Here is a 26,971-nt window from a genome sequence, read left to right on the forward strand (position 1 = left end):
TTCCAGTCTATGAACACGGTATATGCTTCCACTCTGTTTGTTTTTTCAGCGCCCTGTAGCTTTCCAAGTACAAGTCTTTTACGTCCTTGGTTAAGTTTATTCCTAAATATCTTAATTTTTTGTTGCATTGGTAAATAGGATTATTTTTTAGTTTCTCTTTCTGAGAGTTCATTATCGGTGTGGATTTGGTCACATACAGAGGGTTACATCTGCTCCCATTCTCTTCAGAGACATGAAGGGTGCTTCATTTCCATACCAGATTTAACAAATATTTCAGACAACAGTGAACACTTGGAGGTGAGGAAGGTCACTGACTTCTTCACAAAAGACACATGGGGTCAAAGTAGAAGGATATTAAAACACAGCAAAGGTAAGCTGTCCTGTCAGAGAATAGAAAAACATTCCCAACTATGGCTTCTTCCACATTCATCTTCTGCTCCTTTGCCTTCCTGGTCAAAGGTATTTATTATGGGCAATACACTCTACTATACTGTCATTTTTAGCTACATACAAGTGGCCATCAGGCATTTCCTTCTTCATGACCTGAATGCCTGGCATGTGGAAACCAGGGCCTCCTTCCCTCTATCTGCTAATTAGAAATTATGCAATTTAGGTTAAGGCAAAGGACACATATAAGTCAAAAGTGTTCAACTGAGAACCTGCACATCAAGAGACACAGGTGGAACTTTGTGAGCCTACCTTGAGGTACTGTGCGTCATAAAATGCTAAAAGTATAACAGAAAAAGAGCCCAGATGGAACTCAAAGAAAAAAGAATCAAATCTCTTCCTCAGGCTTTCTTGAAGTTAGTATGCTGCTATAGTATGTGGGTTGTTAAAATATCAGAGTGCTGAACCGAGGCTCAACTGAAAATGATACTGTATTATAGAAGGAGGACTTAGCCTACACAAAGGTTTGGGGAAAATCTGCTTCTTTGAACTCAGCTTGTAAAATGTTATGAGTCTGCTCTTCTGATGTCAAACGGCAATGTGGAGTCAATGAAAACATTCGCACGACCTATGTAAGGCTGCCTCTGAATTCTCTGTGACCCTAGCCGGAGGGAAGTCCTGACACCAAGTGCCTGGGGTTGGGAACTCGGAATGGTTGCTGCATTCCACACTTTACCACATGAGATCATAAAAACATGATAGAGGTATATCCATGTATTACCCTCCATCTTGACAGCATCCTTGTGAGGTGGGTATTATTGCATTTACAGGGAGAGAATGGAGCCTGTGGAAACTTCAGTAACTTCCTCAGGTGCAAAGTGAACAATGGCCTGGCCAGGGCTCAGATCCTGTTCTGTTTCTACTACGAGGCTGCCCAGCCTCCAATAAGAGCCTAGAAGGTGCAGAAAACAGACACTGTTCCTATTTTTATAGATTAGAAAATAATAAGCAGATATGAATAATTTCTTCAGGTTGAAGTTACATTACTGTCAGGCAAAAGGAAAAACTATTATAGGTTTTATTTCAAAGGATTATAGTGCATCTATAACAAAGGACTCAAGAAGAGCTATTTTAAATGAATTAATCTGAGAATTTACTCAGACTTCCTCTCTATACATGGAGATCAATACAACAATAAAATTTCAACTTACAATTCACTTATAAAGTGCCTGATTTATACTAGCAATTTACAGAAGTTTGACATTAAATCTTTGCTTCTACTAACTACAAAGCAAAATTTGAGAAATATAATATTTTCTCCTCTTTAACTTTATTCATAATTTAAATCACTTGAGATTCTACTATTCTGAAACTAAAGCAAGAAGTTTAAAAATCCAAGTACAAAACAGCTCACAAAGGAGATCATATTGTATGTGAAGAAAGAGTTTACATGTGATTAAAAAATACCTATTTCGTTCTCTTCTCAATGCCCATAAAATTCTACACTTCAGCTGTTATAATACTGACAAACTACCTTCCAGTTCCTACAAGGCACGGCTGAGGAAGCTGAGATCTGAAAGAGGTAGAGTGAAGATGGCATTGGCAACAAGGTTTTATTGGTTGGAAGCAAGGACACCAGGAAGCATTTACACCTGGCCTATATCAACACTAAGAACAACAGACGGCCTTCAATGCATTATAATCAAGTGCCAAATGTCACTATATTTAGGATTGTTTAAAAGGTCAAAAATTATTATTCTTTCTTTGAAACTATAGTTGAAGGCACTATGTTATTATTCAACATACTAACTTCACCTATATAATTTAAACACATGGTAACTTCAGCTATATAATTTAGTGCCAGGAACCACAAGTTAACTTCACCTACATAATTTAAAGGCAAGAGAAAAGTGAATTTTATCCTTACCAACATATTAACCTATGAAAACTAGAGTCTCCCTTTTTTCATTTTTGCCTTGGCTGCCAAGAAGCACAGTAGAAAATATGATGTTACTATTATTTTTGTATTAATGTCTCTGGTCTTTTAGTGTGTAAATTTTCATAACTAAAATTATAACGAACCAAAGAACTTAGGTATATAAGCATAACCAATGGACACAGACAACAATGCTGGGGAGAGGGGCGGGCGGGAATGGGAAGAGGGTGTCAACAGGAGAAAAAAAGAGAAACATCTGTAACAAAATAAATTATTTAGATAAAAAACATAAAATTATAATGAACCTAGTCCAGACTGACAAATCTCAGAGGAGGGGTGCGGGGAGGAGGGAGAGTTAAACCATAGAACTTATATGCATGTATGCGTAACCAATGGACATAGACAACAATGCTGGGGGTGGGGTTGGGAGGAGGGTATCTGGGGGAAAAATGGAGAAACAGCTGTAACAAAAATAAATTAATTAATAAAAAATTATAAGAAACCTAGAATTTTATATCCCACATCTTTCTGAGCTTATCATAATAATTATTAAAAGTACAACTGAGTCACAATTATAGTTCTCTTAACCTTTACCTATCCTGTTTTGAAAAATTAGTGGGTATACTATTAATCATAAATGAAATATCCTCTCTGAATGTATAAAAACAATTCATCTTAGAAAATATGGACTTTACTGTTGTTTACAAAACATATTTCTATTTAGTAAAGAGTAAAAATAAAATTTAAGTATTTTATACAGTCCTATATTCTGTAATGCAAACCCACTGTAGTTATAAATTGAATTATTTTTCCAACTTTTTCATGTTTTTGAAAATTATGCACAAACAAATCAAATTCTGTTTTATGAACTGATTTTCCTATATAACAACTAAAACCATTGAAAAATCACAATGCTCTCTCACCTGCATCTAATTTACAGAAACATATTTAAATTCCAAAAGTAAGTACATATATAGTCAGATCATCTCCAAAATATTTTAAAATCTCAGGGCAGGGAAAGGAGTGATCGGTATCACAACATGCACCATTTCTAGTCCTGCTGCTGACTAAGCACTGCACTACTCACTGCTTGATATCCATGTTCTCAATCACTCCTCACAATGATATGCATAGAGCTACAGATGAGCCCCATTTTATAAACACGGAACAGGAGTTCAGCAATGATAAATGACACATTATAATGTTAGGATACCTAGTTAGTGGCAGGGAGGGTATTTATATTCAACTCTGTCAAATTTTAAAACTCAGAGTTTTAATCACTATATATACTGCCTAATAATACAATATTCTACCTCTCACTGGCTGAAAATATATTATTATACAGATATAAGAATATATATCTTCTTATATATATAAGAAGTGAGTTAATTTATTTTCTCAAATATATTTTCGTAATCACTAGGCACTTCATTTTCTTAAAACACACACACACACACACACACACACACACGGACTCCTTTATTAACAGCCCATGATTTAAATAAACAAACCCCTCCAATTTCCTATACCCCAAGGACTCTTTCCTTCTCCTTGCAATATCATTCTCTCCGTGATGATTTCTGGGCCCCCCAGAGTAATCTAAAGCGTGCTGGCAGAACTTCACAGGAGTTAAGATGTACATTTAGATGGCACCTCCTTTTCTGTCACTGTGGCAGAGAGTCTGTGCGAGCTGAAGAAATGGACATCCCCAGCAGGGAGACTCTCCCCTGGCGGTACGTTTTAAAAAAATTATTGAAAAGCGAATTAACCTATCCATTTCTTAACACTGAAAATGCACAGCGACTAAATACCCTGAAACACTAAGTATATTCATTTGGAAAAATCTGTCTTTACCAGCTGCAGGATGCCACTTCATTTTCTAACAGTATCTAAATTCAAAGATTCACAAGTTAGCAGTATCCCTCAAGAGTGATCATGGAATTGGGGAAAGAAAAAAAAAAGTCAGTGAATCTAAAAATATGGTCTATTTATGTGCGTTTTGGTGGGGGAAATGTACATTTTAAATGCAATTGCATCAGAGTCTGCTGAGAAGTCTATAAAAATAATTTAGGCAAAATTCACAATAACAAAAGTTATTACTCCTAAAGGAATTCCAGTAATCAAATTTTATTAAACTAGCTATAAAATCTAAATATCTAACAGCCAAATCCAGAGTTTCTTTATCTCCTGCTATGTTCAGGAATAGTCCTTACCTATCGCTGCCAGCGTTGTCATCAGATCAGCAGAGTCTAACACACTTTATCATTTTTCTAACATATGGTTATGATATGTGAAGTGTTGAGCCACTCAAAGCATCAGGGTTGGCAGCAAATGCCCCTTTCCTTTTATTTATTGTTTATAGTTTAAGACTTTTTTTTTTTTAAGCAGTTTTAAGTTCACAACAAAATTGAGAGGAAGGTACAGACATGGCCTAAGAATACCCAGCCCCACACATGCGTAGCTTCCCTTACTGTCAACATGCCCACTACAGCGGTATGTTTGTTACCGAGAATGAACCTACACTGACACAGCGTTTCATCCAAAGCCCAGCATTCACTCTTCGTGTTGTCTAGTCTATGGATTTGGACAAATGTATGATGACATATATCCATCATAATATCATACAAGTCTTTTCACTGGCCTAAAAACCCTCTGTGTTCCTCCTGTTCATCCCTCCCCCAAAACCCCTTCACAAGTGATTTACTGTCTCCATAGCTATGTTTTCTCCAGATGTCATATAGTGGGATTAACACAGTATGCAGCCTTTTCAGATTGGCTTCTTTCACTTAGTAGTATACATTTAAAGTTCCTCCATGCCTTTTCGTGGCTTGGTAGCTCATTTCTTTGTGGTAACAAAAAATATTCTGTTGTCTAGATTTACCACAGTTTATCCATTCACCTACTGAAGGATATCTTGGTAACTTCCAAGTTTGGCAATTATGAATCAAGTTGCTATAAATATCTATGTGCAGGTTTTGTGTGGATGTAGGTTTTCAGCTCCTTTGGGTAAACACCAAGGCACACAAATGCTGAATCCTATGGTAAGGGTATGCTCAGTTTTGTAAGAAACCACCGTCTTCTAAAGAGGCTGCACATTTTGCGTTCCCAGCAGCAGTGGATTCCTGTTGCTCCGTATCTTCACTAGCATTTTGTGTTGTCAGGGTTCCACATTCTGGACAATCCAATAGGCGTACAGTGGTATCTCATTCTTGTTTTACTAACATATGAGTTCAATGCTATCAATTATCCTTTAAGCACTGCTTTCATCCTATCCCACAAAATGAAAAGCTGTGCTTTCATTTTCATTCAGCTCAGAATATTTTTTAATTTCTCTTGAAATCTCTTCTTTGACTCATGTTATTTAAAAGTGTGTTCTTCAATCCCCATGTTTTGGGATTTTCCAGTTATCTTTCTGTATTTATTTCTAGTTTAATTTCAACGTGTTCTGATAGCGACATTGCTGTCATTTATTCACTAAAAATAGCATACATAAATGTACATACATATACACATACAAGATAGGCAGACATAATTGAAAATACTGCTACTATTAGTATTTTGAACAAACTTTTATCTGTCACAGCATTAAAAAATAACAAAAACAAAATAAAATGACCGTCAGTTATTCCGAGTTTCAGACCTATATATAATTTTGCCTCCCTTCAAAAAACTTATTTTTATATTTCTTTTTTTTTTTTTATCCTCACCCGAGGACATTTTTCCACTTTTTCTTCAGGTAGAGTGGGAGGGAGAGAGAGGAACAGAGAGAGAGAGAGAAACATCGATGTGAAAGGGACACATCGAGTGGCTGCCACCCGCACAACCGACCAGGGCCGGGGACAAACTGCAACCGAGGTACGCGCCCTTAGCGGGAACCGAACCCGGGTCTCTCGGGACCGCAGGCCGACGCTCTAACCGCTGAGCCAAACTGGCCAGGGCTTATTTTTATATTTCTTGCATGGCAGATCTACTACACCAAATTCCCTCAATTTTTGTTTATCTGAGAAAAATCTTTGTTTCTCCTTCACTTTTGAAGGATAATTTCACAGGTACAGAATTCTAGGTTGGTGGTTTTATTTTTTCAATACTTCAAATATTTCCCTCCACTGTCTTCTTGCTTGTATGATTTCTGAACAGTTGGATATATTCTGATCTTTGTTTCTCTATAGGTAAGGTATTTTATCCTTCTGGCTTACTTCAAGATTTTTTTCTTCATCTTTGATTTTCTGTAATATAAAAATTATATGCCTAGTGTACTTTGTTTCACATTTGTCCTACTTGGTGTAATCTGAGCTTCCTGGGTCTGTGGTTTGGTGTCTGACATTAACTTGGGGATATTTTCGATCATTATTGTTTCAAATATTTCTTCTGTTCCTTTTCCTCTTGTATCACCATTTTGTGTATGTTATACCTTTTGTAGTTGTGCCACAGACCTTGGATACTCTGTTCTGTTTGTTTGCTTTCAGTCTTTGTTCCCTTTGCTTTTAGTTCAGAGAGTCTTTCCTCAGCCATGTCCAGTCATCTGATAAGCCCAGCAAAGATATTCTTCATTTCTGTTACAGCGTTTTTTTATCTCTAGCATCTGTTTGGTTCTTTCTTAGGATTTTTCTCTCTCTCTGTTTACACTGCCCATCTGTTCCTGTATGCAGTCTAGTTTATCCATTAGAGTCATTAGCATATTAATTATAGCTGTTTTAAATTCCTCGTCTGATAATTCCAACATCACTGCCATAGCTGGTTCTGATGCTAACTGTGCTCTTCAAATTGTTTTTGCCTTTTAGTATGCCTTGTAATATTTTCTTAATAGCTGGAAGATGACATGAATTGGGGAAACAGGCCTTCAGTAATGTGGTGGTGAGGTCAGGAGAGGGGAAGCATTCTATAGTTCTATGGCTATGACTCAATCTTTTAGTGAACCTGCGCCTCTGGACTGTAAACTTTGTAAGTGTTTCTCAGAGTTAGTTTTCTTTTTCTTTTCTATCACCTCCTGGGGTGGGACAGGATGGCTATAGTTAGCTACAGTTGGTTATTTCTCTTCCCCCGGTCAGTTAAACTCTAATAATATCTCAGTAGGTAAGGCTCTGATTAACTAGTTTCCCCTGAGGACAAACCTTGCTAAGAACAACAGATTTCCCTGGTTTATTTCAAAACGATTCTGTTTTGCCCTGGCCAGTTTGGCTTAGCGGTTGGAGCGTTGGCCTGCGGTACAGAGAGACCTGGGTTCGGTTCCCGCTAAGGGCATGTACCTCGGTTGCAGTTTGTCCCCGGCCCTGGTTGGTCGTGCGGGTGGCAGCCACTCGATGTGTCCCTTTCACGTCGATGTTTCTCTCTCTCTCTCTTCCTCTCTCTCCCTCCCGCTCTATCTGAACAAAAAATGGAAAAATGTCCTCGGGTGAGGATAAAAAAAACAAAACAAACCAAAACAAAATGATTCTGTTTTCTACCCATCTGCGCCAGAAGCCAAAGGGGATTTTTCTCCAGTATTTACTGTGAGAACCTGGTGTACCTTCTGGAGCTAACTCTCACTCTATGATGGGGACCCCTTATAATTTGGTCCCCTTGCAGTTTTTAAGTCTCATATTTGTACACACTGAGCCTCCTGAAATTTGTCAATTACAGTTCAGGTTTTCCTGCCCAGGCCTTGGTTCCCACAAACGCTTGTGCGTTTCTGCTCCAACCTTGATTCCCTATATTCACCTGACTCTACAATCTTATAAGACAGTGGTTTGCCTTGTGTCTTTCCCTCCCTTATGGATCCAAGAAGAGTTGTTAATTTTTCAGTCTGTTCAGCTTTTTACTTACTGTTTCAATGGAGTGACTTCCAAGCTCCTTACATGTAGAACCATAAATCAGAAGTCCCACCTTTTCCTTTTAAATGTTGGTTCCTGATCAGTAGTTAGAACCCAGAGCAATCTACAAGGCAGTGTGCCCCCTAAATGACCGCATTACACACAAATCTAGTTACCCAAGGGCAGTGTTGGAGAAATGTCTATGTTGTTACAAGGACTTTTAAGAATAGAGTTTTTTTAAATACTAGCTACAAAGATAGTATGTAAGCAAAGTCCACGTTTAAAGCTTATTATTGGCTCTTTTTTTTAGAATTATATTTAAATATAAGACTCTTAAGTGAATGAGGGAGAAGAGGTGTCTGATTTCTCAGTTCCTTTTAAAAAAAACTTTATATATGTTTTTAATGACTTTTTAGAGAGAGAGGAAGGGGGAGAGATGGAAATATCGATGTGAGAGAGAAATATCAATTGGCTGCCTCCTGCACGCCTCCTGCTGGGGATGGAGCCCACAACCCAGGTATGTGCCCTGACCGGAATCGAACTAGGACCTCTCAGTTCCTGGGACGGCGCTCAATCCATTTAGCCACACTGGCCAGGCTCTTTCTCTAGTTTTTAGATCAGTGCGATCCTACAGGGAAGTTAGAACCTGAAAAAGGATGCATTTCTTTCCAATGGGAAAATGTACTGAAACAACAGGAGAGACAAAGACGTCAGCAGTTAAACCTGCTATATTGTTAGCTGAAACTATCCTACCAATCATTTCTTCCCTTGAATACACATATTATCTATACTATACTAGCTATACACTGGTTTAAATGCAAGTATATATGACTGTGCCAATCACCTGGCATTTAAAATATACTAGGTGCCTTGGCCAGTTTGGCTCAGCAGTTAGAGCATCAGCCTGTGGTCCAGAGAGACCTGGGTTCGGTTCCCGCTAAGGGCATGTACCTCACTTGCAGTTTGTCCCTGGTCCAGGTTGGTCGTGCGGGTGGCAGCCACTCGATGTGTCCCTTTCGCGTCAATGTTTCTCTCTCTCTCTCTCCCTCCCACTCTATCTGAACAAAAAATAAAAATAAATAAATAAATAAATAAATAAATAAATAAATAAAATATACTAGATAACAGCTTACCTACAAACTTAAATAAATCCAAACAGATGGCAGAACTCCGATTTTTTTTCAAATACTGCATTTCTTAACGTTTCCTCAGTCCAGTAGTCCTGACATAATTTCCACCTAATAGCCCATCTATTACTTGTTGCCTGTTTTTCTAATTCTCATCCATGCAGATGAGTAGAAACGTTGCAATATAATAATCAACCTGTTTATTTACCTATAATTTGTTTGCTCTAATTTAACATGGTTTTAAGACAAAATAATTTCTACTAGCAATTTTCTCCAAATTGGGAACTCAATTTTCTGTTCTAAAGTTTCAACTTAAAATTTATTTCAGAAAACTAAATGGTTCCTATTTTTCAAAACAAAAAGTCTATTCTTATAGCTCCAACTTTTTTAAAGTATGTATTTAATATTTGAAATCCATGGCACTTAATTTTTTTTATTTCTATAGAGATAATAAATCAATAAGATTAAAGTAAACCATTCTGAATAGATACTATTCTACCATGCTACCCAAGAGGAACTTCAGAGTAGTAGTTAAAGAACAGAGAGGCCCAAACAACCAACATATTCTGCTATCAACCCCAAAATAAATTCTGTAGAGTCGAAATTCTAATGCATTAAAAAATAATAAGAGAAGTATGAGAAACATTACTTAAAGAGTCTACAAATGAGAAAAAGTTGTGTGTGTGTGTGTGTGTTTTAGTATGTAATGATAAGTAACAAAACAGATAATTATAAATAAAGGTACTTGAGGAAGGAGAAACACGTCTTAAAATTGCCAGGTTATAAGTCACTATTGTAAAACAAAGTTTTAAATGGATATTTACTATAGGTTTAATACAGGTTTTTAAATAAACTATTACATTTAATATATAAATCATTTTCTTGACTTCACTGTTAAATGGGCATAACAAGCAAAGTGATGAATTGATAGAGAAATCATCCACATAATTTAAAAAGTCAAGATACCTAGATAAAATTAGCAAATAGTATTAACTTAGTCTGTACAATTTAAAGGCTATGAAGAAAGCTCTATTCACTTTATCAAAATACTTATAACTCATATTCCGTCTACTCCTAAAAGAAATTTGGGGAGATGCTTAAATCTTAGTAGTCAGGCAAAGTTTTCCTTAAAAGTCATTTTCCTAACACCTGTGAAATAAGTCACTTTCTCTTTCAGTAGCAACAGAGTCATCACTCTAAACCTAAAGTAAAATCAGAAAATGGAAGTGGAAAGGCATCTCTTTCCATCAACAAAGAGCCAGGAGCAGGAGGCAGCGATTAAATGAAGCAAAAAGAAGAGAAAGCCAGGCAATCAACCTGCTGGGCCAATCCATTAGTTCCCATGTGTAGGAAAGGAGCATTTGATTGCTGGGCAAGAGCTACACATGGTCAGCTTTTCTGCACAAAAGCCAGGGTGTGGTAGGAACAAAAAGGAAAAAGAGATTTTAAAATTTTAAATAATTCAGCCAACTGCAGATGTGGTAGCTGCAATCAGATAGAAATGGCAAGGACTTGGGGTGAAAAAGAAAAAGAAGAGCCGGGACAGTATGCAATGGACAGACAATGAAAACTGAGAAGAGACAGAAGATGGGTAGCTGCACATCAACGCCATCTGAATACAAAGCAAAGCCCTGACAAGTATCGTGTATAGAACTCTTACTGTATATGGGGAGGGAGTATGAGCAAGTGTACACCCATTAGGCCTCCAAGTATACCGTACTAAATAGCATGATGGATTGATACCAAATTTGGGATTTGGGGTTACACAGATCCATGTTCAAATCTAATTGCCATGAATTGGGCAATTACTTAACCACCCTTATGCACTGGACTTCATATATGTAAAAATGAGAACAGGAGCGTCTATCGGGCAGAGATGTGTGAAGATTGAAAAGATAATATTATATCCCCGGCTAGTACCTCAACAATGTGAATCTCTTCCCTCTCATGGTCGTGAACAGAACTGTTCTACTCTACCTCCATTTGCTATCTATAGCACATCCAACAACTGATAAAGGGTAGGAAATACCCCGAACATTTTTAACAACTCACACTGCACTACCTATGACTATCCACCCTCAAATTAAAAGGTTAGAACAGAAAAAGTTAAATCTTTAGCTATGAGAAAACATTTATTCTACATAAATTGGAGACTTACCCTCCCCAATTTACCAAGTCATTTCAATGAATATTTATTTGCTAAATTAGTCCAGTCCAGACAACAGAGTTTTAATCTCATGGGCAGAAAGGAAGTCTGTCTATATATTTAATAGTAGACAGTCCCTACCTAATTGCCTTTCCCTAACTATCTCAGCCCCTCTTCGGTCCTTCCCTCCATCAACTACCCAGCTTTTTTAACCTTCAGTTCCTCCCCTGTGGCACCATGTAGACATCCATTTTAAAACAAATGACAACCAAAGCCAAACTCTACCTCAGGCCCCCCACTAAGCACTGTCCTTTTTCCTCCCTCTGCCACCAAAGCTTCTAGAAGATGACCACAAAGACTGTCTTTACTTCTTCCACATCCTCAGCCTGCTGCAATCTGCCTTTTGCAGCCACCGAGGCTCCTGGACCGGGTCCCCAATGGTCCTGCCACATCCGAGGCACACTCTCAGTCCCTGGCTTCCTTGTCCTCTCAGCTGCCTTTCACACTGCTGGCCCCTTACTCAATCCTTCCTGAACTATACCTCCATTCTTCTTTTTTTTTAATTGTTTTTTTCTTTATTGATTTTTAGAGAGAGAGGGAGAGGGAGAGATAGAAACACTGATGAGAGAGAACGTGGATTGGCCTCCTCCTGCACAACCCCCACTGGGGATTGGGCACAAAAAGGGGCACGTGCCCTGACCAGGAGCAGAACCAGCAGCCTCCTGGTGCTTGAGTCGACACTCAACCACTGAGCCACACTGGCTGGGCACATACCCCCTTTCTTTTTGCTTCCCTAAGAGCATATGTTCCTGATTTTCTCCTAATTTTCCAGCCAATTTGCCTTAGAATCTGTCCGTCTTTCACCTACCTCACCCTCCTTGTGTAAAATCCACTCTTCTGTCAGCCTTTGAAATGTTTCTTTTTTCCCATTTTATTGTGTATATTTTACACAATGAGATGGACCCTTTGCATTTCTTGTATTGTGAACTGTGTTTATGGTTTTTTTTTTCAATTACAGTTTACATTCAGTATTATTTTGTATTAGATTCAGGTGTTTTGTTTCATTCTCTAACACTGATTCTTAACCTTTTTGAATCACAAATCTATTTCAGAATTTGATGAAAAGCATGGCCCCTTCACACAGAAAACATTTATACATGATTTTTACATGCAATTTCAGGGAGTTAATGCAAAAACCTCCTAAGTGAAGAAGCCCTGTTCTTCATGCTTTGGGTGGGGGGGGAGTAATCTCATCTATTTTCATGACTTTATTCCTCCCTCTATTGATTACTTTATATCTATCACTGTAGCTTACATTTTGCTCCTGAACTCCAAACCCATACCTCTGACTACCTTTTTGAGTTCTCCATGGATATAATTCAGAGACATCAAAATCAATGTGCTGAAAATAAAAGCACCGCTTCACTGCCATTCAAATCCTGCTCCTCCTCCATCAGGTAAAAAGGAGAGAAAAGGGACCAAGGAATAGGCCCGGCAGGAATCAAAGGAACCCCCATGCCCAGATACTTGGAAGGGCATACCCAACTACGCTAGCCAAAAGAAGGAGGCTCGGTGCGGAAAGACACTAAGACTCTGCCTGTTGCTGTGGGGCTACATTGACAGGGTTTGGGGAATGAAAGTCAGTCTACGGAAAAGAACTAAACAGAAGGGCTGTAGACATGAGAAATCACGTGGCCAGAAGAACAGGGACATGGAAAAAGTTGCCTTGCTTCCTGACAGCTCTCTGGTTCCCAGTTTCCATAGAACTGTGTGACCTCACCTAATATTAGATTCTGTGAGCTACAATGACATTCTTATAATATATCTTCTTATATTTAAGCTAACCCAAGTAAGCTAACCATTCCTGGTGAAGATAAAGAACCAAAAAAATTTTCAGACCTTAGCTTATTAAGGTACTCTTTGACTAGAAGAAACAATTACATTCCTGTTTTGTTCTAAAAGAATCATTGTAGTGATAGAATCATCATAGTAACTAATTTGTTTCTGTAATTTTATCATTTACATGATTTCCTATGCAGTTTCCATTTAAATGTGTAGCTGCTATTGACAATCTATAAAAACACTGCAATGATTTTTTAAAATTATCACCTAAGGGTAAATTTTTACCATTGCTTCAGCTTGATAAAAAATGTAAGTTAATAAATCAGAACACATATTTTTACTTAACATACTTCTTAAGAGAAAAATAGCAAAATTGTTATAGGTTGTCAAAAGATGATAAACTGGATATATTTTATTTTAAACATGCATAATATGCAAAATATATCTTAGAAAAGGAAATAGATCTATGCATGTACACATACACACAATTTTCCTATGTAGGCAGAACAAAATTAGAAATCGAAAAAGTAGTCTCAAGATTATGCTAATTATTGTATTAACATCACTAATATACTAACCATGAACAAGTAACAGCCTTACTAAATAAGACATCTCATTCGTTTACATGTCTAATAACTGAAGAAAATAAATGTCTGTACTAATCTAAATACCTTATGGCTGACTTTCTTAAAATTGTCTTTATGTTGGAGAACACTCACTCTTGGTGTACCAAATAAAAACTCTAGTACTAATTTCTGATGAAAACCATGGTCAGGAGCTATGTTTCTAGTAACTTTATAACATCTATCATAAAAACACTCTAGAAGATATCAAAAGATATAATGTCATTTTCAGAAAGTCATAACTGAGATAGGAACTAATATTGAGTCATACTTCTCTCAAGAGCACTACCTGAAGTGACACATCAAATAGTACTTAGATGCAAAAGGAAAGAATAAATAGAAAAAAGGTAAAATTCTTGTGGCGCAGGAGAGCTAAGCTCTGGAATACAAAGTGCCTGGCCATTTTCTCCTCCTCCTCCAGTCTCCCAACACAAACCAGATAAGATTCTTTATTGATTGTTATATTATTTCTTCTTAAGATTGTTTCCTCTGCACTGTTGAATACAGACTGCTGGTCCAAATGGCATTACACCGATAAAAAATAAAGTCCCCAAAGGTATTTTGCAATCTAGTAATAATTGACTCAGGCAAGAAATACCAATAGTTACTTTTTAGTAAAGTGAAAGTTTGTTCGGAAACACAAGTATTTATAGTCTCAAAATACCTCCCCATGGATTACTTATTCACTACAAAGGGGAAGAACATTTATGACAATGGAGAATCTTATTAGATACCACTGTAAGCAGGTGATCAAAGGTACCACCACCAATAATAGGGCAAACTGTCTCAAGAGCTTCCTGATATGAACATTAAGAGGGACACAGCATCACTTCTGTGGTGTTCCTGCCAAAAATGCAAATGAATCCAATTGGAAAAAAATTGAGGGACATTCCACAGAGCAACTAGCCTGTAGTCTTTAAAGATATAAATTTAAGAAGGACAAAGAAAGACCAAAGACTATTCTATTTAAAGGAGAATAAAGACACATGCAATGCATTATCCTGGATTGGACAGAAATATTTGCTATAGACAAGGAACTTTGAACATGAGCTATGTTTTACAGCATTGCATCACTGTACCATGGTTACCCCTGTTCTTAGGAGACGTGTAAAGTATTTAGGATTGAAAGACCATGAGGTCTGCCACTTAGTATCAATAGTTCAGAAAAAAAGAGGTTCAGAGAAAGGAAACAAATGTGGCAAAATGCCAACAACTGGTGAATCAAGGTGAAAGGTATACTAATTTATTGTACTGTTCTTGCAACTCTTCAGTAGTTGAAATTCTTTCCAATTAAAAGAAAAACTTTTTAAAGAAAACAAATCCTCCTATGAAAACATTTTTCTTTTCACACTTCTCGTGTCCATCGTAAGCAGACGGATGAAAGCTACACCCAGAAGGGGAGCAGGAAAGCTGAAGGACACTGGTTGCTTTATGAGCAGAGCTGCCGTGCCAGTTCCGGGCCTGCCACGCATACAGTTTAGATTATGCGAGACAGATGAACCGCTTGTTTATTTATTTTTTAATCCTAAATAGAACAAATTGGTATTCAGATTACTGTGGTTAGGCCAAATCTTTCTGAAATACTAAGACAGTGCACACGACTTCACTGGTGGCCTTTTAGTACTAGTCTGCTCCCAGATGCCCAATTTTGGTTCCGGAGACACTGCTGTGCTTTTCGCACACAGCACGCCACTGCCTAGAAGTCCTCCCTGTTCTCCGACCTCATGTCCACCAACTAACTCCTCGATCCTTCAAAATCAGCCGAGCATTACCTAATAAGGAAAACTTCCGTTTTAAAGGCCCAGGGTAGAAGAGGCCCAGTTCCTAAGCTCCTACGACACGGATTCATATTTCTCTCCACCCCCCTTGACAACAGACTGAACGGGTAGGCTGTGCCTTTACTGTCTATTTCATATCTCTATCTCAGCACATATTGAAGTATCTAAAAGGTATTTCTGTCCATGACTAATTAGAGATAGGGGGTGCCAGTTACAGAGATGAAAGTAAATAATGCTCAGATGGGAAAGTAACTAGACACACACACTGAAACGTTTACTCATAAGATAGTTCTGGGCTGTTGAAGCAAGCTAGGAAAAACTGTAATCCAAGAGACTATTTCCATTTCAAGCATCTATCTACAAATACCTAACCCTTAAGGAAAGTGAGGCAAGAAGATTCTGAAGGTGCAAAAAGTACAGGGAAATGTTCTAGAGCTTTGATAGTGTATAGATATAAGACACATGATACTGTAGGAAATCTTTTGGCCCTCATATTAACATTTTGGTACTTTTTTATGTTATGGACTTCTATTTTTAAATATAAGTAAGGGCTGGCAATTAATATCATTTCACTCATATAAGGGATTTAAATTTAGGGTACGTACCTATGGCACCACTGTTTAATTCTTTATAAACATAAATTTAATTAAAATCCAATAAAGGATAGTTACATAAAAAGGTGTCCTTCTTAAGATGGCAGGCTTATTACATCAAGTTTTCAGTGGTGACAAAAACTTATCAATTCTTTTCTGTTACCCATGAGATCTCCCCCTCCCCCATCAAGATGTAACATCTGTGTGACATATAAAAGGAAACTATGAAAATGATTCTGAAAACCTCTTAGAGACATAGAGGCTAAAAAAAAACTATTCAAAAGATCAATGAAACAAACAGCTGGTTCTTTGAAAAGATAAACAAGATTGATGGACTCTTAGCCAGACTCACCAAGAAATAGAGAGGACCCAAATAAACAAAATCAGAAATGAAAGAGAAGTAACAACTGACACTTTGGAAATACAAAGGATCATTAACATAGACTATGAACAATTATGCACCAACAAATTGGACAATCTAGGTGAAATGAACAAATCTCTAGAAACACAGTCTCCCAAAACTGAACCAGGAAGAGATAGAAAACTTGAACAGACCAGTAACAACTAAGGAAATTGAAGATGTAATCAAGACTCTCCCAGCAAACAAAAGCCCAGGCCCAGAAGGTTTCATGGGGGAGTTTAACCAAACACTCAAAGAGGAACTAACACCCATTCTCCTCAAACTATTCAAGAAAATTCATGAAGAAGGAAGACTGCCAAACTCGTTTTAGGAGGCCAGCATAACCCAGTTAAGATACTACAAAAAAAGAAAACTACAGGCCAATATCCCCAATGAACATAGATGCCAAAATCCTTAACAAGATATTAGCAAATCAGATCCAACAATACATTAAAAAAATCATTTACCATGACCAAGTGGGATTCATCCCAGGGATGCAAGGCTGGTACAATATTTGCAAATCAATAAATGTGATACACCACATAAACAAAATGAAAGATAAAAACCATATGATCATATCAACAGACGCTAAAAAGGCATTCGACAAAATCCAGCATCCATTTCTGATAAAAACGCTCAGCCATGTGGAAATACAGGGATCATATCTCGACATAATAAAGGCCATATATGAAAAACCTACAGCCAACATCACACTCAATGGCAGAAACTAAAAGCATTTCCCTTAAGAACAGGAACAAAACAGGGATGCCCACTTTTGCCACTCTTATTTAACATAGTACTTAGAAGTCTTACCCACAGCAATTAGATATAAAGAAAAAATGAAAGGGATCCAAATTGGAAAGGAGGAAGTGAAACTGTCATTATTTGCGGATGACATGATATTATAGATAGAAAACCTTAAAGACTCCATCAAAAATCTACTAGATTTAATAAACAAATTTGGCAAAGTAGCAGGATACAAAATTACCATCAAGAAATCGATGGCATTCTTATATACCAATAATGAACTCACAGAAAGAGAAACTAAAAAAAAATCTCATTTACCATAGCAGTGAAAAAATTAAGATACCTAGGAATAAATTTAACCAAAGAAGTAAAGGACCTATTTGCAGAAAACTACAGGACATTGAAGAAAGAAATAGAGGAAGATATAAAAAAGTGAAAGCATATAATTTGTTCATGGATTGGAAGAATTAACATCTTTAAAATGTCCATATTACCCAAAGCAACCTAGAGATTCAATGCAATCCCCATCAAAATACCAACAACGTATTTCACAGAACTAGAACAAATATTTCAAAAGTTCATATGGAACCAAAAAAGTCCCCAAATAGCCATAGCAATCTTGAAAAAGAAGGACAAAGTAGGAGGGATCACAATACCAAATATCAGGTTATACTACAAAGCCATTGTAATCAAAACAGCCTGATACTGGCACAGGAACAGGCATATAAATCAATGGAACTGAACACAGAACCTGGAAATTGACCCAAGACATCATGCTCAATTAATATTTGACAAAGATGGCAAGTGCATACAATGGAGTAAAGACAGACTCTTTAATAAATGGGGTTGGAAAAATTGAACAGCTACACGCAAAAAAAATGAAACTAGACAACCAACTTACAACATACACAAGAACAAACTCAAAATGGGTAAAACACTTAAATGTGACTCGTGAATCCATAAAAATCCTAGAAGAAAATATAGGCAACAAAATTTCAGACATCACCTGCAGCAGAATTTTCACTGCTAGAATGCCTAAGGCAAGAGAAACAAAGAAAAAAAATTAATACATGGGACTACATCAAACTCAAAAGCTTTTGCACAGCAAAAGAAACAACCATCAAAATGGAAAGGGAACCCACTATATGGGAGAGCATAAGTGCCAATGATACATCAGATAAGGGGTTATTTTCCAAAATATATAGAGTGCTCATACTACTCAAAAGGAAGACAAAGACCCCAATTAAAAAAGTGGACACCTCTCAAAAATGGATATACAAATGATCAAGAGACATATGAAAAAATGCTCAACATCACTAATCATCAGAGAGATGCAAATTAAAATGGCTATGAGGTATCACCTCACACCTGCCAGAATGGCTGCCATCAACACATTATCAAACAACAAGTGCTGGTGAAGGTGTGGAGAAAAGGGGACTCTAGTACACTGCTGGTGGGAATGCAGACTGGTGCAGATACTATGGAAAACAATATGGTGTTTCCTCAAAACATTAAAAATTGAACTGCATTTGACCCAGTGATCCCACTTCTAGGAATATGTCCTAAGAAGCCCCAAACACCAATCAGAAGAATATAAGTACCCCTATGTTCATAGCAGCACTATTTACAATTGCTAAGATCTGGAAACAGCCCAAGTGTCCATCAATAGATGAGTGGATGAAAAAGCTGTGGTACATATATACAATGGAATACTATGCAGCTCTAAAACAAGAAAGAGCTCTTACCCTTTGAGATGACATGCAGGGACCTGGAGAGTATTATGCTGAGCAAAATAAGCCCGTCAGAGAAAGATAAGTACCACATGATCTCACTTATTTGTGGAATATAATGAACAAAATAATGTGATGAACAAAACAGACCCAGAGACATAGAAAGGAGTACAGTTCAGACCGACAAATTCAGAGGACGGGGGCGGTGGGCAGGGATGAGATAAACCGAAAAACTTATATGCATGTATGCATAACCAATGGACACAAACAACAATGCTAGGGGGAGGAGAGGGATTGGGAGGAGGGTATCTGGGGTAAAGGAGAAACATCTGTAACAAAAATAAATTAATTATTTAATAAAAATAAATAAAAATTTAAACAAACAAAGGAATCTTTTTAAAGTAGTAAATATAAAGTTTGCTTAATCTTTATTCAATTTTTAGCATACTCTATTCTACTGAGGTTAATTCAGTTATTTCACACAGACACACATATAGCCCATGAAATGACAAATGTAACTGCCCTGACCATGAAAAGGGAATGGAGAGAAAGTACTTAAAAGCAAAGCAAGTTAGCTCATTTTTCTCTGTCTTTCCTTACTTTTCTTTTGTTTATATTTAACCAGTCCTTCAAAACCCAATTCAGGTATCTGCACATCTAAGAAGCCAATCCTAATCAAACAAAACAACAACATGAACTTGATCCACAGACACTTATACCTTAGTCACAGTCACCTATGTATGAAATCTGAATTTGATTTTTCATTTAATTATAAAGTACACAGAACCTATTATCCATCAGTGGTATTACTTTCTTTGCTGTAGGAATGCTCATTATACATCTCCTCCAATGTTTATTTTGGCTGGTACTCTACAATAATCTAAGATTTATGCTATGCTGACATTTCCAAATCAATTGTCATTAAATGATACACAGTGCCCAGAAAAATAAGAAGTTAGTACAGTCTTAAAACATCTCTCACTCACAAAGCAGAAGCAACTTTAGACTGGAGATCTGGAGTTGCTCAAGCAATAGTGAGACAACAGCTATCCAAATTTCTTTTTACGTGGAGTTGGTTTTCATATATTTTAATAAATCAAGTTGTATTTCTCATTTTTTTGGTTGGTTGGTTTTTTTGTAACTGTTTAATAGCTTTTTAATTTATTGCATTTTATTTTTTCATTAAATACCAAAACATATGCCCTTAAAAACATTTTCAAAGGTTCCACCACTAAAAATGTCATAAGAACAATGTGGAAAATTCCTGGCACTCAAAGAGGAAACACTGTTTTCTAAATTAATTCTGGAAAATATTAAATCTAGAAGTGCTATATGTTTATTTAAAATCATATGGAGGGTGTTAGTAACATGATTTTTAGCACTAAAAGGTTAAAGCTTACATTAGGATTTTTTCTTCAATTCAGTTCATAAATAACTATTTTAATCACTGAATTTATGACTGTGTACTAATGGAATAATTAAAATATCCTAAACAGATATAAACTCAGAGAACAAAGAAGTAACATGGATACACTTGGCTTGGTGAGTTCTTCTCTATTACATTATTTACCTACACACAGAATATCTAAAGAGGGTAATACTCTTAGAACTTATTATTCTGCTTGAAATAAGGGTGAAAAGAATTGAGAAACAAATAGAAATAGAGGGTCTACATGAGATCCTCGACCTACAAAATTCAGTGTTTCTTTCCTGAAGTCTTGAGCTGTCCATATGCACATACTGTTGCTTCTGAATTACAAGCTGATTACATATAAAATCATTCTGTAGGAGAAAAATGGTGACATTTTATTACATTAAAGTAGAAGGTATAAACTGAGGGTATATATAAAAGTTTGCTGGAGTAAGTTGTCATTGTTTATATATTCTGCCAAACTTATGAATATAAAAATCTAGCACTGCTCAAAAGAACACGGGACGTGCCAGGAACGCACAGAGAGCTGCGCATGTCCTTTAGGAGGGCTGCGGGCAGGAATGAGCTGCTCCAGGCCTCCTGAACTGAGGAGGCAGAGTGTGAGCCAACTGTCCCTTAGCAACTCTATTCCGGCCCCCTTATCCCCCCACTAAATCAGTTAGCGTTATTTGTAATCCATTATTTCATGCAAATACAGATGTCAAGTAGAAGGGGAGAAATATTGGCTACTCTATGAAGATTTGTAATTTATGGAAATAATTTTGAAAATTAATCATAAACTCATAAAAATTATTTTTATACGATATATAACTCTATACTCCCTATCATGTAAAACAGAGATAACTCTATCTCTATATTATCAAGAAACATACTACTTAACTCCTTAAAACAGAATCAAAATCAATATCCAAAGGTAGCCCAGTTCTATGATTTTAAAAGTATCCAGTTTATACTTAAAATGTAATTCTAAATTTATACTTAAAACAAAAAAATATTCCCTGCAGTAAAAAAATAAATGTTTACTTTATATCTAAAATTATAATTAATTCTAATAAGCAGATACTTTAGGAGTAATGCAACATCAAATATCGAAAAATCATTTATGATAGAAAAGTAAAAGAAAATTAAGGGTGTGCTGGAAATCTTTTCAGCACAGTTTAGGAGCAAAATAGTAACTACAGATAACGAGCAAAACTGCCACGGAAACCTGCTGCTGCTGTTGCCATTCAGTCAGACTTTTATTTTGCTCTTATTTATGATTATTTTTTAATCATTTTAACTAAAATATATCACCTAGAAAATTAATTTTAATTAAATCAAAACAAATGCTAAAAAGAAAAAAAAATCAACTGTATTTTCATGTTTTTATTTGGTGTGAAACAACTTAGAACCATATTTTAGGTCATAAAAGCATATTTTAGGTAAGTGGAAAAGCAGTCTTTACCAGCATGATTTAATAAGGACAACTTGGTTATCTGCATAAAGATTTTAACTCAAAATCCTTTTACAGACTGACAAACCTCAGAGGGAAGGGGAATGGGGGGTGGGAAGAGATAAAACAAAGAACTTATATGCATATATGCACAATCAATGGACACAGACAATAGTGTGGGGAAGGCAGGAGGGGTGAGGAGGGGGTCAATGGGGGGAAAAAGGAAGGAAATCTGTAATACTTCAACAATACAGATAAAATAAATCCTTTTACATTTGGGGATAACTTTGCAGAAGATTTACTTTCCAAATGGCATTCTATTTGGTCTCATATTGATCAAAGGTAAAATAAATTGCTATTACTTGAGCAATTTTCATTCTCTGGCACAAAGAGTCAAGGAAATATGTCACAACAAAATCTACAGGTCAAATGTGAATTCTAATTTTTCTTTATGTGAAAATTTCTGAATAAACCAGTTTCTGGCTATAAAGATATTTACTTTTCCTTTTGTATATATACATCAAAAATATATTATGAGACTAAATCAAATTCTTAAATTCAAGGGCGAAAAATCAAATTTTAAATGTTTCACCTTCAATGTGTAATCATTTAAAAAACAAATTCTCAATCAAAATATTTTCTCCACAAATATTTTCTCAACATCCTATTTTCATACCTGTTTTTTTTCTCACATCAGAAATATACATTAAAAAAAAAAACTAAACCCAACAATAAGTTCTTCAAGAGAAATTTAAACAAGAATTATACTTCAGCAACAGTAATTTCAGCAAAAAGTGACAATAAAACCGTGTCTCACAGAACTTTAGACAAACAACTGGCAAATATAAAATCACTAGTTGCAACAGTCTCGAACTCTATTAAATGCCAACATTCTTTAAACTAATTTCATGAGAGAGACATAAACCAAGAGAGATATAATTACTAAATAATCCGTTTATATTGAAAAATGTGGCTCAGTGCATGGAATGATGCTCAACCAATGGGACCTGGAGAACATTATGCTAAGTGAAATAAGCCAGTCAGAAAAAGACAAGTACCTTATGATTCCACTCATATGTAGAATTTAATGAACAAACTACCATGCACAACAGAGACAGACTCATAGATAGAGAGCGGGCAGACAGCTCTGGTAAGGGGAGACTGAAGCGGGGAGGGTGGAAGGCTTGAGCAAAAAAGAAGAAAAAGAGAGAGAACTCATGAACAGGGACAACAGTGTGATGATAGCAGAAGTGGAGGTGGAGGAGGGCAGAGAGGGGATAAAGGTGATGGAAAAAATAAAATAGAAAAGGGAAAAATGTGTCTCGCATTGAAGTGAAAAAAGGGGGTAAACCCAGTGGAGTATTCCATATTTTACTGACAGACTTGCAAGTTTTCCTCCTGATGAACATATAAAAACTATTTGAGTGCCTTCTGTTGATCCCATTTTTCTTGCATTGAGGTTATGAACAAAGTAAAAATGTTTTCAGCCCATCAAATGTTGCCAGTGCCAGCTCTGAAATCTATCCTAAGTCCATCTATTTTTTGTTTTCTTAAATTTTTTGTTGTTAATCCTCACCCGAGGCTATTTCCCACTGATTTTTAGATAGAGTGGAAGGGAGAGAAAGAGAGACAAACATTGATGTAAGAGAGACACATCGACTGGTTGCCCCTGACTGGGCCAGGAACTGAACTCAAGACTCTTCAGTCCAGGGCTGATGCTCCAACTGCTGAGCCCAACCGGCCAAGGCTTGTTAACTTTTATAATTGTAGTCCAAGCTACTAGTCATCTCTAGTCTAGACCACAATGAGAACCTACTAAAATGGTCTTCCTGCTTTCACACTTCCCCCTGCACAATCCATTCTCCACAGAGTAGCCTAAGTAATCTTTTTAAAACAAATCAAATCTTATCATTTCCCTAAAATCTCTCAATGTCTTTTATCTCACCCTATAAAAGTAAGAGTCAAATGACAGTCTCTAAGACCCTACACAATCAGATTTCTGCCAAACTTTCCTTGCCCATATTTTTTATGTTGGCCTCATTCCATTCTTCAAACCAGAGTTTCTCAGCCTTGGCACCGCTGACACATTGGGCAAGACAGTTTTTGTTGTGGGGACTGTCTGTGCACTGCAGGATCCCTGGCCTCTGCCCACTAGGTGCCTGTAGCACCATTACCCCCAGTTGTCACATAAACATATGTCTCCAGACATTGCTTTTAAAACCAAGCTCATTTCTCTTCATTTTCTTTTACCCTCTCATTCCCTTTATCTGAAATAATTACCCCCAATACCTGAGCTGTATATCTGGTTCCTTTCATTATTATCTCAGCTTAGCTGTTTTGTCTCTAATCATCCCAGAAAAGTTGTGCCCACTTTATCACAGCTATAGCCAGTACTTAACAAACAGGGTACAAAGTCAGGGCTCAAAGCAGAGCTATTGAAAAAATACATAAATGTCAGTATTTATGAAAAAATGCTTATGTGGTAAGACCATAGTAGTTGACATATAATGCCACAGCAGCACCTGGATATCCTCCCACACTGCATTTACTGCATCTTTCAAGTGTGCACATTCTAATGCACCACTGATTCTTTCCGGTAGCATTGTCGTCAGTCATAAGGAATGTGTATTTGTTCGCTGTGCATTTACAAAGATAGTCCAATGCCAGAGCATGCTCCCATGGAGAGGGGAGCAGAGAGGCACTGGGACGGTTTGGAAGGCGCTATGCCCCTGAAAGCACTGAACATCTGACCTACGGCTGAAAACAGCCCTGACAAAGGGAATCCTGGCCTGTTGCATCACGGACATGAACGGCTCACCATTTTAGCTAAGCAGTCACTCTAATTCATCTTGTTTTAAGTGACATACACAGGTTAATAATTTTTATTTTTCTAAAAAAAGACAGAAAAACATGACTTCAATTATTTCTAAAGCAAAAGGCTAAAATGAATAAAAATAAAATGTGAGAGTTAAATCTTAATAAATCAATCACTTTGTGTTTTCGTGTGAACTGGTAAAATCCAGTCAGGTGAACCATGTGCTGAATAGTTAAACCTTGTAAAATTGTAGTCTCTGATCAGTATAGTCCAACTGGATTTTATTAATTCCAAAAAAGACTGATTCACTTATGTCACAAGGGTCCTTTTAGTTACTTCTGGAGTTGTGTTTGATATTTATACTTTGAATATACTACATACATTTCTTCAGAACATTAATGCAGCTTTTAAATGATCATTTCATTGCTCTGAATTGCTAAAATATATTTCTAGATATTTAAAAATGAACACACAATACAGTATACAGATGATGTGTTGTGGAATTTTGCATTTGAAACCTGTATATTTTTGTTAACCAGTGTCACCCCAATAAATTCAATAAAAAGAAAAAGAAAAATTATCACTGATTTTAAAAACCATCATTCATCATAGCAACTAAGTAGGAACGTCTGCACAAGTGAGGCCGCAGAGCAGGGTGTGCGGGAAAGCTGGCACATACCAGTTGTGCACCATGAGTTTCTGCACCGCCAGGAGAGCGTTGTAGCGAACCTGCTGGTCTTCATGGTGCATGTGGTTCATCACCAGTTGCTTCCCACCAAGCTGCTCAATAACCCTGCAGGACAGAAGACACTTCGTGAAGATACTGCAATTACTTTCAAACCCGTGCTGTTAATCAAAAGAAAGCCTGAATCCCAAAGTGCCAAGGGACTTAAAAAAGAAAAGTTACAATACAGGTAAGGAAACCGACACGTCTTTTTTTATATAATTTTCTCCAACTCATAGATTTAGAGTATTCAAATATTTCCTCCTTTGAAGTTCTAATGATAAATCTAACTGCTATTCTCCTTTCCCAATCCAGGCAGATATCATCTACTTGGACATCTCACATAGTATTCTAGATTATAGTTTTCTAGGTAGTTGAGTATTAACTTCTTTATTACCAGTATTTCTGGCCTGCTTAAAATCAGTATATGGAACATCATTTAATATCCATAATAATATCAGATCAAGATTAAATCCAACAGTTCTGTGATGTGAGACAGATATGGGCTCAGGTGCAGATTTCAGGGAACATAGGATTAAAAAGCACCCAGTAGAAGCCAAGTGAATTTCCTGAAGAAACCTACTGAGTTTTGAGATATCTGCTCTTTCTTGCAACAATGGGATATGCCACATGACCTCCTGGGCAGTGAACCAGAGGAGAAAATTCCTCTTCTCAAGAGCACCAAGATGACTGACAACTGACATTGTTTTCTGTCACTGTACCCCCTAACACCATGAAAATTCCAGTTACCTCAGATACAAAAGTAAAGTGAAAATGGTTATGTGCTTCATGAATGGGAAGAGATTCTCTGTTCCTTTGCTAGAAGGTGGCTGTGGATAGAGCTGTGGAGTCTCCTAACGCCAGCACAACAGTGGATTGTCCAGTCTGCACGGACTAGTGGGAGATACAACTATTACAGGAATCAGTGACAAGTGGTATCTTAATGCAATAGGGCTTTGGTGGCTTAAGACAATCTCACAGCTAGATGGGGATCAGAGGTGAGAGAGAGGCTTTTATCTTTATACCTTTTGATAATTATTTTTTAAAGCATTTTTTAAAAAAAATATGTATTAAATTGAGGGGGGGGGGAAGTACAGTATAATTATTATCAAACAGTAATTGAGCACTTGTTATGTCTGCCAGGTACTTGTCTTAACACTTAACACTATCGGCCAGGTACTTGTCTTAACACTTTCCATTACTAACTCTTTTAAGAGTTGTGAGTAGCCTAGGATGTCCATGGGGAGAAATGATAAAGAACAGAGATATAAAGAAAAGTATACAAATCAGGAGTAACATTCAGGAAAAAGAAAGTCACATGTGCTTAGAATTATCCATTGCCACACTAGGAAATACTGATATGCCCAAGCTGATGAATTATCTAAGCAAGCATCAGTTTACTCTTTGTAATCATGTTAATTTTTTTGAACTGTTGAAACCAATATATATATATACCTGTACATAATAAGA

The 26,971-nt window shown here is 36.8% G+C and overlaps 1 protein-coding gene across 3 annotated transcripts in view; it reads right to left on the bottom strand.

Moving 5' to 3' along the window:
• The window catches only part of ATP6V1H (ATPase H+ transporting V1 subunit H), a 174,606-nt gene that overhangs the window by 1,157 nt on the left and 146,478 nt on the right, over positions 1–26,971 (bottom strand). For 2 of the 3 annotated variants that reach the window (XM_036263933.1, XM_036263932.1), the window contains one exon: positions 25,457–25,570. In XM_036263933.1, coding sequence (XP_036119826.1) covers positions 25,457–25,570 — 114 coding nt within the window. Of the gene's footprint in view, positions 1–20,805; positions 20,881–25,456; positions 25,571–26,971 lie in introns of those variants that run through there. The other variant, XM_036263934.1, reaches the window with a different exon arrangement.

This window comes from Molossus molossus, unplaced genomic scaffold, assembly GCF_014108415.1.
Source record: "Molossus molossus isolate mMolMol1 unplaced genomic scaffold, mMolMol1.p scaffold_m16_p_16, whole genome shotgun sequence".
Taxonomy (NCBI): domain Eukaryota; kingdom Metazoa; phylum Chordata; class Mammalia; order Chiroptera; family Molossidae; genus Molossus; species Molossus molossus.